The 14,456-nt window shown below is 37.2% G+C and overlaps 1 protein-coding gene across 1 annotated transcript in view; it reads right to left on the bottom strand.

The window, feature by feature from the left end:
- Positions 1 to 867: 867 nt before the first annotated feature.
- Positions 868 to 14,456, bottom strand: part of MINDY2 (MINDY lysine 48 deubiquitinase 2) — a 32,856-nt gene continuing 19,267 nt past the window's right edge. The window contains exons 7-9 of the mRNA XM_042039450.1: positions 11,240 to 11,413; positions 10,097 to 10,270; positions 868 to 8,702 (exon numbers count right to left, since the gene is read on the bottom strand). Of these exons, the coding sequence (XP_041895384.1) occupies positions 8,583 to 8,702; positions 10,097 to 10,270; positions 11,240 to 11,413 (468 nt within the window). The 3' untranslated portion in view covers positions 868 to 8,582. The remainder of the gene's footprint in view (positions 8,703 to 10,096; positions 10,271 to 11,239; positions 11,414 to 14,456) is intronic.

Genomic DNA, 14,456 nt, shown 5'->3' with positions numbered 1-14,456 from the left:
AAAAGGATTCAAGTAACATTTTTTTTAAGGCATGAAGCAGTAAGAAGATGCTGATTTCTGCTCACTGTGTGGAAGAACTGCTAAGCACCTGCAGTGTTCCAAGGGAATTAAGAGCAGAGCAGAAAATGAGTTAAACTAAACTGGTTTTGAGTAGTAGCCTTTCAGGAACGATGGAGAAGTAACGTGGTGGTGTAACAGCATTGTCTCTAATTAATCCTATATGGATATTCACATCTGACAAATATTTAGGTTTAAACAAAAGAAATGCACTGTCTCAGCAAGTGTGTCACTTACCTTGATATATTTAATACATCTTGCTCACTTCTTAAAAGAAAAATTGAAGATCAATTTTACTGAGTTTTGCTGCAGGAGTTTCCAAGAGAAAGTACAAGTTCAAGAGTGTATTTTCAAAAGTACTTGCGCATTTGGCTGCAGCCTGTGCTCTTCATCAGGTGTGACAACACACAAAACAAGTATTTGCTCTAAGATGAATTTATAGTGGCTAATGGATCACGTGGGCAAGTTGGAAGTTTATAAGCTTAAAAGACAAAGCTATAGAGAGGTATTAAAATAAAACTTGAGGTGTGCTTGGTTTCCTGTAAAAGTCTAAATGGGCATATTCCAACAGTTAAAGCTTAATTAAATTAAAAATGTGATTGATTGTGCAGGTGTCTGTATTTCACTTAAAACACTAAAACAAACTAGGACAATGGGGAAAAAAACTGATTGAAAACTGCTAAGACCTTTGAATTTATCAAATATGTAAGAGCACCAGAAGTCTATCCTTTTCCAGAGTGAGTTTTTGTTGGGTTATTGTTTGTTGGGGTTTTTAAGTATATCATCCAACCTTTATTATTAGGAAAGAACTTAAATATCTAAATGAAATATTTATTTAAGCTTGTTCACTTAAATTTATTTACATACAATGAGTTTCAGAAGACTGTTAACCAAAATAAATCTCAGTTGGGTAAGACCTTGAACTAGAGAGAGGCTGTTAACCAGAGACACTATTTAAAAGGTAACAGAATTTAACAGCTTTGTGGTACACAAACAAACAGGGGTATTAAGATACAGAATTGGATTTCTCTGAAAATTATTTGTGTTCAAAATTATTTTAACAATTTACAAGGAAAATGTTATTTCCTTATAGTCTTTAAAAACACATTAATACAATATAAACAATTAAGGCTTTTAAAATGCAGAACATTCAGTAGTTGAACTTGTAGATGCCATTACAATGTTGGATAATGGTGTAACATGATGAAAAGGATTTCATTCACATACATTGGTACAAATGATACTGCATGACTAGATTTAATTGTCACGCACCTCTAAAATACAACTTAAAGAGATTTAACTTCTCCCCTCTCTTGGTAAATCCACAGTCACTTACATCAGCTTTATTTTGCATTTCCTTTAACATTATATTTAGAGATCAGGTAAACATTGGGTGACTAAAAGACTCACAGCTAAACTGCTGATTTAACACAGGACTTGCACAGTTCTGGTGGCAGCTGAAGACAGTAGTAATCTGGAAGACTTTTGGAACTTTCTTAAGATACAACAGGGTTTTGTGTGTGGGGCTTTTTAAAAACATTTTGTTGTAAAAAGACCCAGTCAAGGTAGTTAAGACAACAAATACTTGACTTAACACTGAAGAACTTGGGGCAACTTCATTCATGAAAGGGTTCATTTTTGTATGTCCTATCAGTAATTTCTTCATTAAGCTTTACATGTATGTGTAAAAGGTGATTATCACAAGTTGTACAAATAATGGCTATGCAGCTGGTGAGCAGATAAAAGGATAATTGAAAATTATTTTTAAAAACTTTGATAAGAACTTGTTTTGCTGAAAGCTGTAATACAAACCAAAACTGTGTAATTTAACATTAAAGCTCTATCAGGTTATTGTGGGGAAACTGCTGGCAGTATTTCTCACTCCCTTGTAAAGAAATTGCTGTAAGGAATTAACATAATACTGAGCAAGATGTAACAGACTTAGAATGTATTTCTGTGGCACAGGACAAGTACTTGATACTTCTATAGTTCTAAGTACTGCTACCAAAGTCGTGAGGCTCAACCTGTAAACAGCGACTACATACTGCAAAAACACAGGGACAAAACATTCACATGTGCCATGACCTATCCAGTACAATCTGACAGCAACCTGCATTAATTGGGGGTGGTTTTGCAAGTACAAACTGTATCCAAACCAGAATCCTGCTTATTTCATCAATGTCTGTACTGTAAGTCCCTGACCAGTCATACTTTCCAGCACAATGTTACAGCACTAGTAATTTCAAGAGTTACCAAAACAGAGGTGAAGAAACCCTTGCTACAATAGGTTTGTCTCTTGAAGTCATTGTACCTATGGTCACTTTTTTAAGGGGTTCTCCAAAGTTATTTTTGCTTGCCAGTGCCTAAGAGAAAGCATGTAAGAAATCCAGAAATAGAAGCACACTGCTGTAACCCGAGTGTATGGAATGCAAACATGTAATTATTGCAACTACTCATGATAAAAAAAAAAAAGCAAAAGCTGGATTACAAGGAGTTTAAAAGTCTACAAGCAGGTTCCTTGGTTCACTGTATCTATCTGCAGTGTCTTGAAGACACTACTATGCTTTTCCAAGCAAAAGAAGGATTTTATTTCCACAGCAATACTTTTTTCTACAGTTAATACAATCAGTGGTAGTATCTACCTGTGCAATTGGCGAAAATCCCTGTATTATTACTTACTTACCTCACAGAGAACTTGGTTTCAAACTTTCAGTGTGAAGGGCTTCACTAAAACTGAATTGTAAACAAAACAGTAACTAATATAAACCAGTTTCTGGCTCTGGTTAATCTGCAATAAAAAAGCCCTAAAATTAAGAGATCTATTGATGCCCTGATACCAAAATACTAGAGAGAAAATTATCTGTTTTCATAGTTATTTTGGAGTTCCCTGTAATATGAGATGACCAAACCCAAGGGTGTTCCCATTACTCAGCTGATTTAAGTTTTAAAAATAATTTAAGACACACCGGTGTTTCTTCTAATTGCAACTTTGACCTTTTCCTTGGCATGTGCCAGTAAGCAGGAACAAAAGCCCACACAAAGTTTCTGACAAAAATACAATTATCCCAGCTTTTTTGGAAACACATTCAGAAGAAATCTAAAAATGCTTAACTAGGTCAGGTGAAAATTCTCAAAACTGATTAGTATAAGCTTAACTTTGAAAAGTTACAGCTGAAGTTTTAACTCAGGAAGCCCATCCAAATTTTGCTAAAGGCTTCAACAAGGAGAGAACGTGAACTTCAAGACAGACCAAGTGTCCCATTATTTCATCCAGCTCTGTGCTGGAGAACCTCAGTTTGTCTCAGCTAAAGGCTTTGGCTCCTGAGACACTATTAGATCAATCCCCATATGCTTCACAATAGGTATCACGCTGGATGGGACCTAAACTGAAATTGGTTCAGCACTAAAGGAAGTTCAAGAGAGTAATTTAAAAAAACCAAAACAAAACTTAGCTGAGTTTGTGTCCCTGTTCACCCCCAAGATCTCTGTACATTTGGCTGTGTTTGACTCCACCAAACAAGCCCATTTCATTCACTTTTGGCCCCAGCAACACTGCCCCAGCACCTGCTGCCCTGAGTGCACAGCTCGGCTGGAGGGCAGCACCTCAGCTTGTGTCTACACTGATTACAGTCAGAGCAGCAGCGGCCTTTGTTTTCAGCAGTGTTACACTATTTGTAAGCACTATTTAGACTGAGCTAGCAAACATCTCAGTAACTTTGAGTGCTGAAACTTCATTGAAATTGTTCCCTAGGATTTCCCAAAAATAACACTATTTTCTTTGCACATTTTTCTAAATGTGTCTAATTCTGTAAAGTAAAGGCAAACATGGGATCTTGGACTTCTAATGATAATTAACAAAGTATTTAAAGGTTTTAACCTTGAAAAACAAGGAATTGCCCATTTCAGCACATGAAGCTTCTCTATGAACACAAATAATCCTACACACCAGAAAAGGAATGGGGAAGGCAGATTTCAGCAAGTTCTCTAGAGAGAACTCTCCAGCAAAGAGAGCTCAGATAGGAGCTGACATTGACCAAAACTGAACAGTGGGCAACTGACATTTAGTAAGACTATTTGGAGCTATCAGAGGATCAGCACAGCTAGTCCTGACTTTAAAGCACAGTAAGAGTGAAGAGCAGTGTGTCCAGGGAGAGACACTGCCAACCTGCCAGGAAATGAACCTGCTGGGCATTACCTAGGTGAAAAAATCCGGCCACTGCACGCTGTGCCACAGCTATTTGTGTCCAAAATAACAGCAAAATTAAGGACAAAGCCTTTAACAATCTCAAGAGGTAGCGTAGGAACTTTTATGTTCCAGCCTCTCTTTCCTCCTTAGCAATCCCCTGTGGCACTTCCTCCCCATCAAAGCAGATCACAGCCGAGCTTCAATCCATTGCTTTTCTACCGGCCAAGCTGTGAATGAGAGGGAGCTGTACAGAAACACTGTGAACATCAGACAGACTCTGTGTAAATGATGTGGTTTGAGAAGGTGTCACTCACCTGTCCCAATTTTCCCACTTGACAGTAACAGTCTATTGCTAGTTATGCTTAATAAAAATGGATGTGAGGAGGTGCACTCATCAAGATGAAATGCCATTTTCAGGCCTTGCATGTGACGTTTGCTATGCCTGGACTGAAAGGTATGAATGTTTGTCAGTGTTGGATTTTTCTTGCTACGAAGGTGTTGTTTGTCATAGCACAGACGGGAAAAATAGGAGCACTCTACTGCAACCAAACTACAGCTTGTTATTTTTGCTTTTCTGTAATATGCTTTCTAATGAGGATTCTGCACCAATTAACATGCATTTTCTGAGTCACCTGTTTAATGCTGCAACCTTTAAAAATCTACTCTTATATAAAATAACCTCTTAATTCATTATGTTGTATTGAAGGATGTAGTTTGTATAGATTCTGTAATAAGCATCCTAATGCAAAGAGCTGATCCAAGCAATGAGCTGACTTTGTTACAGAACCAGTGTAAGCAGGAACAAAGAAAGGTTCAGTTAAAAATATATCAGCTTTACCTTTTACTCAAGTATTTCCTGCTGAATGCACAAGAAAATTCCATTTCAAGAACTCAAAATTGCCTTTTATTACATACTGGAAAATTTTCTCAAGAGCTTGCGTATACAAGTTTGAAGAAACATGACAATAATGTGAAATACCAAGTAAGAGCCTGCCTGGCACTCCAAGATTCCCAGCAGAGCCTGTGCTTCCCTTGGAGCTCGCGTGCCTTGAGCCACAAGAGCAGCTCTGCAAAGACACTCTGAACACATTATTTCTTACATGAACTACATGGACAGCGGCAAAATGTAGTTTTTATCTTGTGTTTAAGTGAATTTTCAGGAATGCTAATTTCATTCTCTGGTGTTACAACCCTCCCTTAGATCTGCTTTTCTGGGTTGCAGATTCTATGAGTGTCACAAGAAAAGTGGTGGATTTGAGCATTTACAAAGTGCCTTATAGAAAAACATTTATCTCTACGGCAGTGCTCAGATTTTTGCTAATTTTAAGAATACTTGTATGTAGTTTTTTTTTATGTCACAACTATAACGCAACAACAAAAATTCTATGATTCTGTTTTCTGTGCTAGCATTTATCTAGTGGAAAACAAGTTCTACTCTACTTTTCTGGACACTTTCATATATATTATGTAGGTATTTGGAGCATGTGCATGCTAAATTGTATAAACAGATTTAAAGTATAAATCTATACCCTTTTGCCAGAACATGAGCTGGAGAAAAAAAAAGAAAGGCAAATGAAGTAGATACTGTCTTCCTGGTACTCCAAGACTGTATTGTGCAATATCATTTTCCAAGCTCACTTCATATAGATAAAAGCAATTCTGTTCAGGTTTTTTGATCCTCAGATACTGTCAGAGATACAAGCTGTGACAGGTGCTTTTGGAATGGTTACTCCCAGTAGGGCATAAATTAAGCTTCCAGATGTATTTCATTTTGGGTGTTAGGAAGCTCAACTGCTTATAACTTTTGCCACTAACAAGTTCAACTCATGCAGCCCTAGATTTCAGGAATTCTTTACCTTTTTTCCAAAGCTTCAAGACCTGTAAAGAAAAAAGGATATTAACAGAGGACTGTTTTCATAGCATGCCTTCCATCTCAAATACTCTGAAACCCTTTACTCCTTCATTGAAAGAAACTGAATTATCTGGAAGTTGTAACTTCATGATGAGCATTGCATTTAACTCTTCTTCTTCTGGGACCAAATGACAATAATTCCTTTAACTACCGTATATTAGGTTTCAGGCATATCTGTCTGAAACTGGCAATGTTACATGAATTCTTCTAATATGAGCAAGTATCTTAGGCAAAGAGATATAGTCCATAGCCACAACACCTCTATTCCTTCCAAAAGGAGTTAAAGTGGCAATACTGTCACTGAAAATAATAACAAACACTTAGCTTGACATATTTATTTTTCAAGGTCAATAAATAAATGTAAATACACAAATTTGGAAAAATCTTAGTAACAGAATGTTTTTAAACAACATTCTGGCTTAAAGTCTCTGTTATGACACTATTGGAATAGTTTCTTATCTACTTAAAGTAGCTAAGTCATTATGTTGGTGATCCTCCATCACATGAATTTGTTTGAAGAAGTTAGGCTGCTGCAAAGGAAAAAAAGACATCAACCTTTGCTCTGATGTAGAAAATTATCTGAACTGCACACATTAAGTATTAAAATTACTTCTCTGGGCATGACTTTTCTAGAGAAAGTATTTTTTAATTTACAGTTTACATATTAGAGACCTCCTACTGTTCATTACTTCATCATTATAAAACGGAAATCGTAACAAAAGTGGAAAAAAACAGAAGAGGAAAAGGCATGGAAGAAAAGTGATATAAATTGGCCCTTTAGTTAGTAAGACATTCTTCCTTTATCTAATTTTCATTCTAGGTTGGTACCAGATGTGTGTGATGACTGGTTGCCATCATTGCAGCAAGTCTGCTTGAAATAATTGTAAAGTGGCTTTTTACTGGTGGACATGCATTAGAACCCACTTTACAGACATTCTCCAAACACCTGGAAGCAGGAATGTCATATTCCACCTGGTTGCCTTAGCTTGCCCAGGTTATTCTGTGTGAACACTAAGGCTTAGAGCATGGATACAGAACTTGTCCAGGAGAAGCAGCCTTTTTCAAAAGTATCTACAAATCGCTAAATAGAAATTTTTATCAAAAGGTTATGCAAGAAGGTAACTGCTATTGATTTAATGGAAGTGGAGGAAGATTTGTGGTTCCCTCAAAATTCATCAAGTGTTCTATTTCTGCATTCTATAAATACTACAAGACGCAACATGTTTATTTGGTTCCCATAAATTAGAAAAATCTGGTTTCCAAAAATTCTAAATTAGTGATTTAAAAAACAAAATATTACACCTGACCACCTTTCAAACCATCTCAGAGAGCAGCTTCACTCCTCTCTCACCCTTCAGAAGTGTGCTTTTTTAAGAATACATGATTTATAAAACAAACAAAAAAGTGTGTTTTTAACTAGAGTACACTTGCATAAATATACAAGTGGACACGTTAACGTCATGTTAAAGTTCAAGGTACTTCTGGATAAAAGGCAGATAGTTATTTTAACTCTGCATTCTTATATAGAATAATGATTATTATAGACTTTAGTTTCCTCTCATCATTCATCTATCATATGGAGAGGTCAATAAATAAAAGCTTATCTGGTCCAGTTTACCTACAAGAGGAAAAAAATAATACAAGAAAAAGAAGTTATCTATAAAATTACTTGTTTAACCCTGATAACATCTGAGTTGCCATACCCAGTCTGTAGTTGCAAGAAAAGCAAACAATATTCATCTTGCCTTTTAATAAATGCCCCATTTTTTTATGACAAATTTTTTATGCTGCCTATCAAGTCACATATTCTTGGGGCAAGAAAGCTGGCCAGGAGATGCAGTGATAGCAGTAACAAGTATAAATCTGGGTTCAAAAAAAGAACATACCAGATTCAGAAGCAAAGAAATCTGGACACACTGAGGAGGCAGGGCCCAGCTGTTATTTGGGCTCTTGTGTCGTGGAGATTACCCAGCCTAAGATACAGTTTCATACTATGGAAGCAACACAGAACTCCGTTGTGCTTGTGTACAGACTTCAGGAAAAAGCCTTACACAAAATGAATTACCTCCTTTGTTTAGAGTAGAAGATAAAATAGCTTACTAACTGATGTAATGAGTAATGGATGTCACTATGACACAGGACTTGCCATGAGTTGTGTGTTCAGCTACAAGGTGCAGTATTTCTTATGACTAACTCAAAGCACAGCCGCATCCAACTGTGATTTGGAATTCCCTCTTGAGCAGCACGCACTATGACTTTGAAGAAGTCTGTCTGATTGTAACAAAGTCATCCATCCTCTCTTGGAACATGAACAAAATCCATGGGGTAATCAGGCACAGGCGGCATGTAACAGGTTTGTCTTCCATTTTACTCCTTGTTTTTGCTTCTGAGGACATGCACTTGGCTCCAGATGGGATCCATTTTCTGTTACAAGAGAACACAGCTATTCTTCTCTTTCTCCCTCTCCTTCTCTCGAGGCTCTTTGCGTTTGCGTTCATTACTCCCGGATTGTCTTGCGCTGGCTGGAGAGGCAGCACCTTGTACCTGCTGTGTAGAGAAAATAGCATAGGGAATAAACCCAGCACTACTGCAGATATAGCCTGAACTATTACTGTGTGGTCAATTTCACAAACAAAATGTTTAAGTATGATGCAAACCAGCAGAATTTAGGTAGGGGTTTTTGGTATACCTACTCCCGGACCTCCAAAGAACTGCATATTAACTGAAAATTAAGTCAGCTGAAAACATATTTCAAGTCTCATGTGTCCCTTTTGTTGTGTCCACCTATTCAGATCAGTTGTTTCAATAAAATATGGTTTCAAACATTTTCTGACACTTCTGTGTTATTGTACTAGAATTTTTTCTTAGTTTCTCTTGTAAGGACATAATCCACATTTCATTATTTGCAGAGTCAAAGTGCTGGTGTGGACAGCGAGATAATGGTAAGGCAGCAGCTTTTTGTGACTAGAAACGCTTTAATAACTTGGCAAGGGGGTTATAAAAGAGACCACATAAGTTTTGTTAATTCATCATCTATTACCACTGTTACCCATTCATAGTTGCAAATGAGCAGGCTCTTAATCCTGTTCAGCAGGTTCTTCAGTTCCTTCTACCTTTGGCAGCCAGTAGTAATGAATCTGTGTTTTAGGAGTAGGTACTGCTGGTTCTATCAAAGCAACAAGCAGTGCAAATAACACAGCTTTTAGCTGTCAAAATTCTTGTTTCATGCTTAACAAACTTATCAGTTAATGGTTCTGAATTGCTTCAGGCCAAAGATAAAGGCTTTATATAGATTATTTCTTACGTATTTGTAAATAAAAGCAGTTCTAAAAGTCGTCAGTGGTTAAGAACTCTGTAAATCCAGATCAACTTAAATATTGCCTCTTGCATAGAAGATTTAGTTAAATTGCATTTTAGCATAGACATGTGCATGAATCGGATTTTCAGAGCATTTTGAAAGCTGCTTATGGGTATGGGATGGAAAGGTGTACTGGGAGAAACTGTGAATTGCCTAATTTGGAACAACAGAATAGATTCACATGAGATCACACTCTGAATCACCTAAAAATGTACAGCAACAAACTTCTGCAAGACAAAATAAAGACATAGCTTCAACTACTATCAAAAAGTTCTTATTTGAATGCTCTTTTGCAAGTAATATAAAATTCCTGCTAGTACCATCTTTGTAACCTGACAGATTAACTCATCCCATCATTCCAAATTAAGCAGTATAAATGAAACCCTAGTTTAGACAGTTAAGCCTTTTTAAAGTATTTAAATGCTTGCAATTGCCACATCTACATGCATACTCCAACAATTGTGGCATATTCCTAAAGATTCCTATATTCACCGCAGGCTGAAATATGTACAAGCACAGATGTGTCTGTGCAATTACGAACACTTTCTAAAATTTATTATAATCTGTAGTGCTGTTTTCTTACCTGGACCTGAGCAGCTGCTTGTTCTTGTTCCTGATAGTACTGAGAAGCTCTTCTGTCTTCCTCTTCCTGGAGCTTCTTTGCTAGCTCTAGATCACTGATTCCTTCTGGGATCTGTTCCCAGTTAATCTCTTGATTCTGCTGCTCTTGTTGTAGAGACAATGCCATCAGATAATCCTAAACAGTACACCTGTTTATTAATGCTTTTTCACACAGAAAAGAGTCAAATAGTATCAAGTGATTCTTTCAGCATGTGCAGCTACACAGTACCATCACTTTTCTCCCAGCCTTATCTTCAAATGGAGAACAGGAATTTGTTTCAGAACCTGTCCATAACCTCAGCTGCAGAAAGGCTGAGAACAGCTACTTTACATGTCTACTTTCACAATGCCTAAGTTGCAGCACAGAAAACACAAAAACTAATTAAAAATTTTGCTTTCAGGTTTAAATTCCGTTACCTGGACAGCAGCATATTATCTTTGTCAGATTTTTATTCTGAGAGAGAGATGCAGTGCTTCAACTTACTAATAAGAATCTTACTCATTTTTCCCCAGTATTTAAAAAATATTCATGGTGATTATTACAAACTTGTTCAGAATGTAAGATTTCCAAGGAATGTGGTCTTGCTCTGTGCTTATGCATTAACTGGTACAACTCAGCTCCACCTCAGACATGACTTCTGCAAACTGTGTGTCTCATTAAGAATAACAAACACCCACCATGACACACAGTCTGCTGTGGGGCTTGTCCTACTTTCAGCCAAGTGGGCAGCAGAAGGCAAAGTTCAGCTACGACAATCTTAATGAGCTGAAGAGAGTTTGTCATGTAGGAAGAAATTCCACAGTCTGCTTCTGTTTCCTTATACAAGGCAGAGGTGCCATTTCACCTGAGTGAGGACTGTGCAGAAGTGGATTCTGAGAGATTAAAATCCCATTTTCCAAACTACTCAGTTAGTCTTACTTTTCCTTCCTCCAAACCATATTAATACTTTCAAGTGGCACTTTTGGGAACCCCAATCTAATTATCTAAAGGAGTTTTATAGTCCCACATATGCATGAATATACACACATACACGTCTGTGGAATTATACATAAATGTGACTAAAAATCAGTACTAACTTACAATGGAAAGGCAGAAATCCAGTACCTGATCTATTTGATCCTGCTGCCCTCTGTAGACAGTTTCAGGGTCTGATGGAGGCCGCAGGTGGAATTCAGAGTCACAGAAATTCCCGTCACCATCCACATTGTGTAAGCTTTCCCACACAACCTTCTCTTCTGTAAGAAAGCCCTGGTCTGTCACCAGCAGGTAAAGCTGACCCTATACAGAAGAACAAGGAAAACTTGTTAAACTAAAAAAATTACTTTTTACAATCTAAGTAGCAAAAATGATACAAACGTTGCATTCCACTACAACATTCATTTAGAGTTTTTAGCAAGTTTAATAATTAAGTAAATTAGCATACAGCATTAAACCACCAGATACTAGCATTCACTGCTAAATTAACAGCCACACAATTTCTGCATTCCATCTTGCAACTCTTTATTCTTAATGAAAGTTCACATTGACTAGAAATTAATATAAAACATGAATATATATATGAATGACTATATTGATATATATCAAGCTATATACCTTGATAGCTCTTTGGAAACACAACTAAGAAGTAGACTTAAAAATTCCCAACGAACTCTTTAAATCCCAGAAGCAATCATATTAAATTCCAAAGGCAAGATACAGAGACAAAGATGATCTTTCCAAACAGTCCAAGAGGCATTACCTCAAAATGGCCACATCTCAGACTTCATGTTTCATGATGAGTTTTGATGGAATTTGAGATCTGTGTCAATTGAAAGCTCTAAATTTAAGATTCTTTCTATCACTTATCACCAATAACTGCTTTTGTTGGCATTTTAGTGTTTTTACAGTTCCTTAAGGCCAAATTTCTTGATTTCAGAGTCTGAAATTATAAAATGGGCTGGCCTGGAGCGAAGGAGACAATGCTAACAAGTGCAAATACCAAGGTACTGGAAGGATGAAATGTAAGCTTAAGGCTGAAGGAGTGGGAGAGGAGCTGAAATCAAAGGGAAATTACCGAAGTAGGCCCTAAGTAAAAGGAGATGGTACTGCGCATCTGAGGGACAGCAAAGCAGCACAAAATACCCCTATTTAAACTTCCATTTAAATCAATCCATTTATCTCATCCTACCCTTTTCATCATGTTTTTAGAATTATACTCCAAATCAAGAATGTTGTTACTGACCACACAGCACATTAAGACTGAAGCTTCCATTAATATTTACTGAATGATCAGACACTCAATACAAAACTTGTAGCAGTGGTTTAGCTGTAAAAATCAAAGCAGTTTATTGTGACAGACACAAAAATTTGCTATTTGTATTCCAGCAGCACACAAAGGGTTCTCAAAGATTGCTGTACTAAAGTTGTACCAAAGCAAGAGACAGATCCTGTTCTAATGATTTCTAAGGCTAAACAGGCAAGAAATGGAAACATTGTCCACATTCAACACATACAGAACAAGCTCCCTGACTTCTCTGAAGTCATTAAATGACTGTCTAAGGGAGATGCTGAAATTCCAATCAGATCTCGTCAATCCCACTCTGTTTACAGCCACCCCTCCTGGGGCTGGGAGGTCACTTGATGTAATCAAGATATTATTTGAAGATTCACATGCAGCAACTATTCCAATATTACCTAATACCATAACATGCACTTATACACAAGGCCAAACAGAATGGACAAAAAGCCCAAACCAAAGCCGAACAGGTAACAAACACTACTGTACGTTCAAGCTTTGGAATGGGAGATAACCAGCACAGGGGGGCTAACCAGACATAAATACAAGTGTCAGCAACAAGTCTGATCACATACCATGATCTAAGAAATCATCTTTCCCTTGGAAACCTGCCTAAGAACTGAATGATACTCCTGACACCTAAAAATTACCCAAAGAAAATAATATGAAGTAATTTCACAGTATTTCCAGTTTGCGCAGAATACCTATTTCATAGTATTTTGTATATAAAAAGTCTTCAAAAAGATGTAAAAAAAAAAAACCACCCAGAATGTTTAGGATAACATGTATTTGAACTTTTAAGTTTTATTTTGAACAGTACATTGACTCAAAACCTAAAAAACAGGGTGGTGTGTGTGCCTCTCAGGTGTTCCTCTATTATGCCATACATTTTTTACAGCCCATAAACTGTGTAGCTTAATAATAATACTGAAATAGGAAAACTAATATTTTCATAATCTCCAAACTATTATAAGCTTAATTTTTCCACACACAAATATTAAGGTATATCATTGCCTTTATGGAATTAGAATCTAGTATCTGTCATCTAAGGATGGATTAAAGCTAACACTTGTTTGAAATAGAAACCTGTTTCAAATCTTAAATAAAATTTATATTCTTACATTGTAAGAATTTCTCAGTTGAACACTGTAAAAATGTCACGTTAGAGTAAATAATAAAAAATAAATGTAACACAGCTCCCTAATGAAGCAATAAAATGCATTACTTATCACCACATTACCTAAACACCACCACTGCAATTCCAACGCCAATTGCATAGCTTAAAACATTCTGCTTTACTTGAACAAGCTTAGCAAACCAACAAACACAGGCTCCCTAGTACCTGATAAGAGAGAGAGTTTACATTAAATATTTTACCTTAAATATACAAGAGAGTTTACATTTACAATGTTCCTGTTTACATTACTGGAGTAAAAGAACAATGGGAAATCACAGCTCAGCGATCCAAAGTCACCTTTCCCTTGTTTTTTACCAAGTTCTCTGATCTCTACATCATATTAGTATAATTAAATTGAATTCTGCAAAAAAGACAAACAAACCAAAACAACCAGGACCCTTCACAATATTGCTAATATTCATGGCACTTTTGTCAGTAATTTCATATATAAAGTAAGAGGTGTTGGCTCTCTTGCTATGAGCTGTAATGTAGCCTCTCATCATGGTTTTGTTCCTTCTACTTGCAACAAGAAAATAGAGGCCCTATCTACAGGCTGGCTTTGTAGGCTCAGTTTTAATACCAGGCATGTTCTCTTCCCTACGCTAAAGGCACCTTCACTGGCACACCCGGATTCCAGCAAGGAGACCCTGTGATCCAAGAAAAGCCTTTTATCCTCTGACCTTCATGCTGCCTCTGAGCTGGAGCTGCACCGAGCAAGGCCATGCCTGGTGCCAGGCAGCGGCCGCCCTTCCCAGGCACTCGCCAGCTCCCGGGCTGGGTCCGGCTGTCAGGGACAGGGACACGAGGGACAGCAACACAGCACCGGCCTGTGCAGCTGGGACCAGGGCACAGCTCAAAAGGCTGAGCAG

The sequence above is a fragment of the Corvus kubaryi genome, unplaced genomic scaffold (assembly GCF_017639235.1).
Source record: "Corvus kubaryi isolate FWS band 111438036 unplaced genomic scaffold, C.kubaryi_AGA036_p1.0 37394, whole genome shotgun sequence".
Classification (NCBI taxonomy): domain Eukaryota; kingdom Metazoa; phylum Chordata; class Aves; order Passeriformes; family Corvidae; genus Corvus; species Corvus kubaryi.
This window is presented reverse-complemented; position numbering and strand designations above follow the sequence as displayed.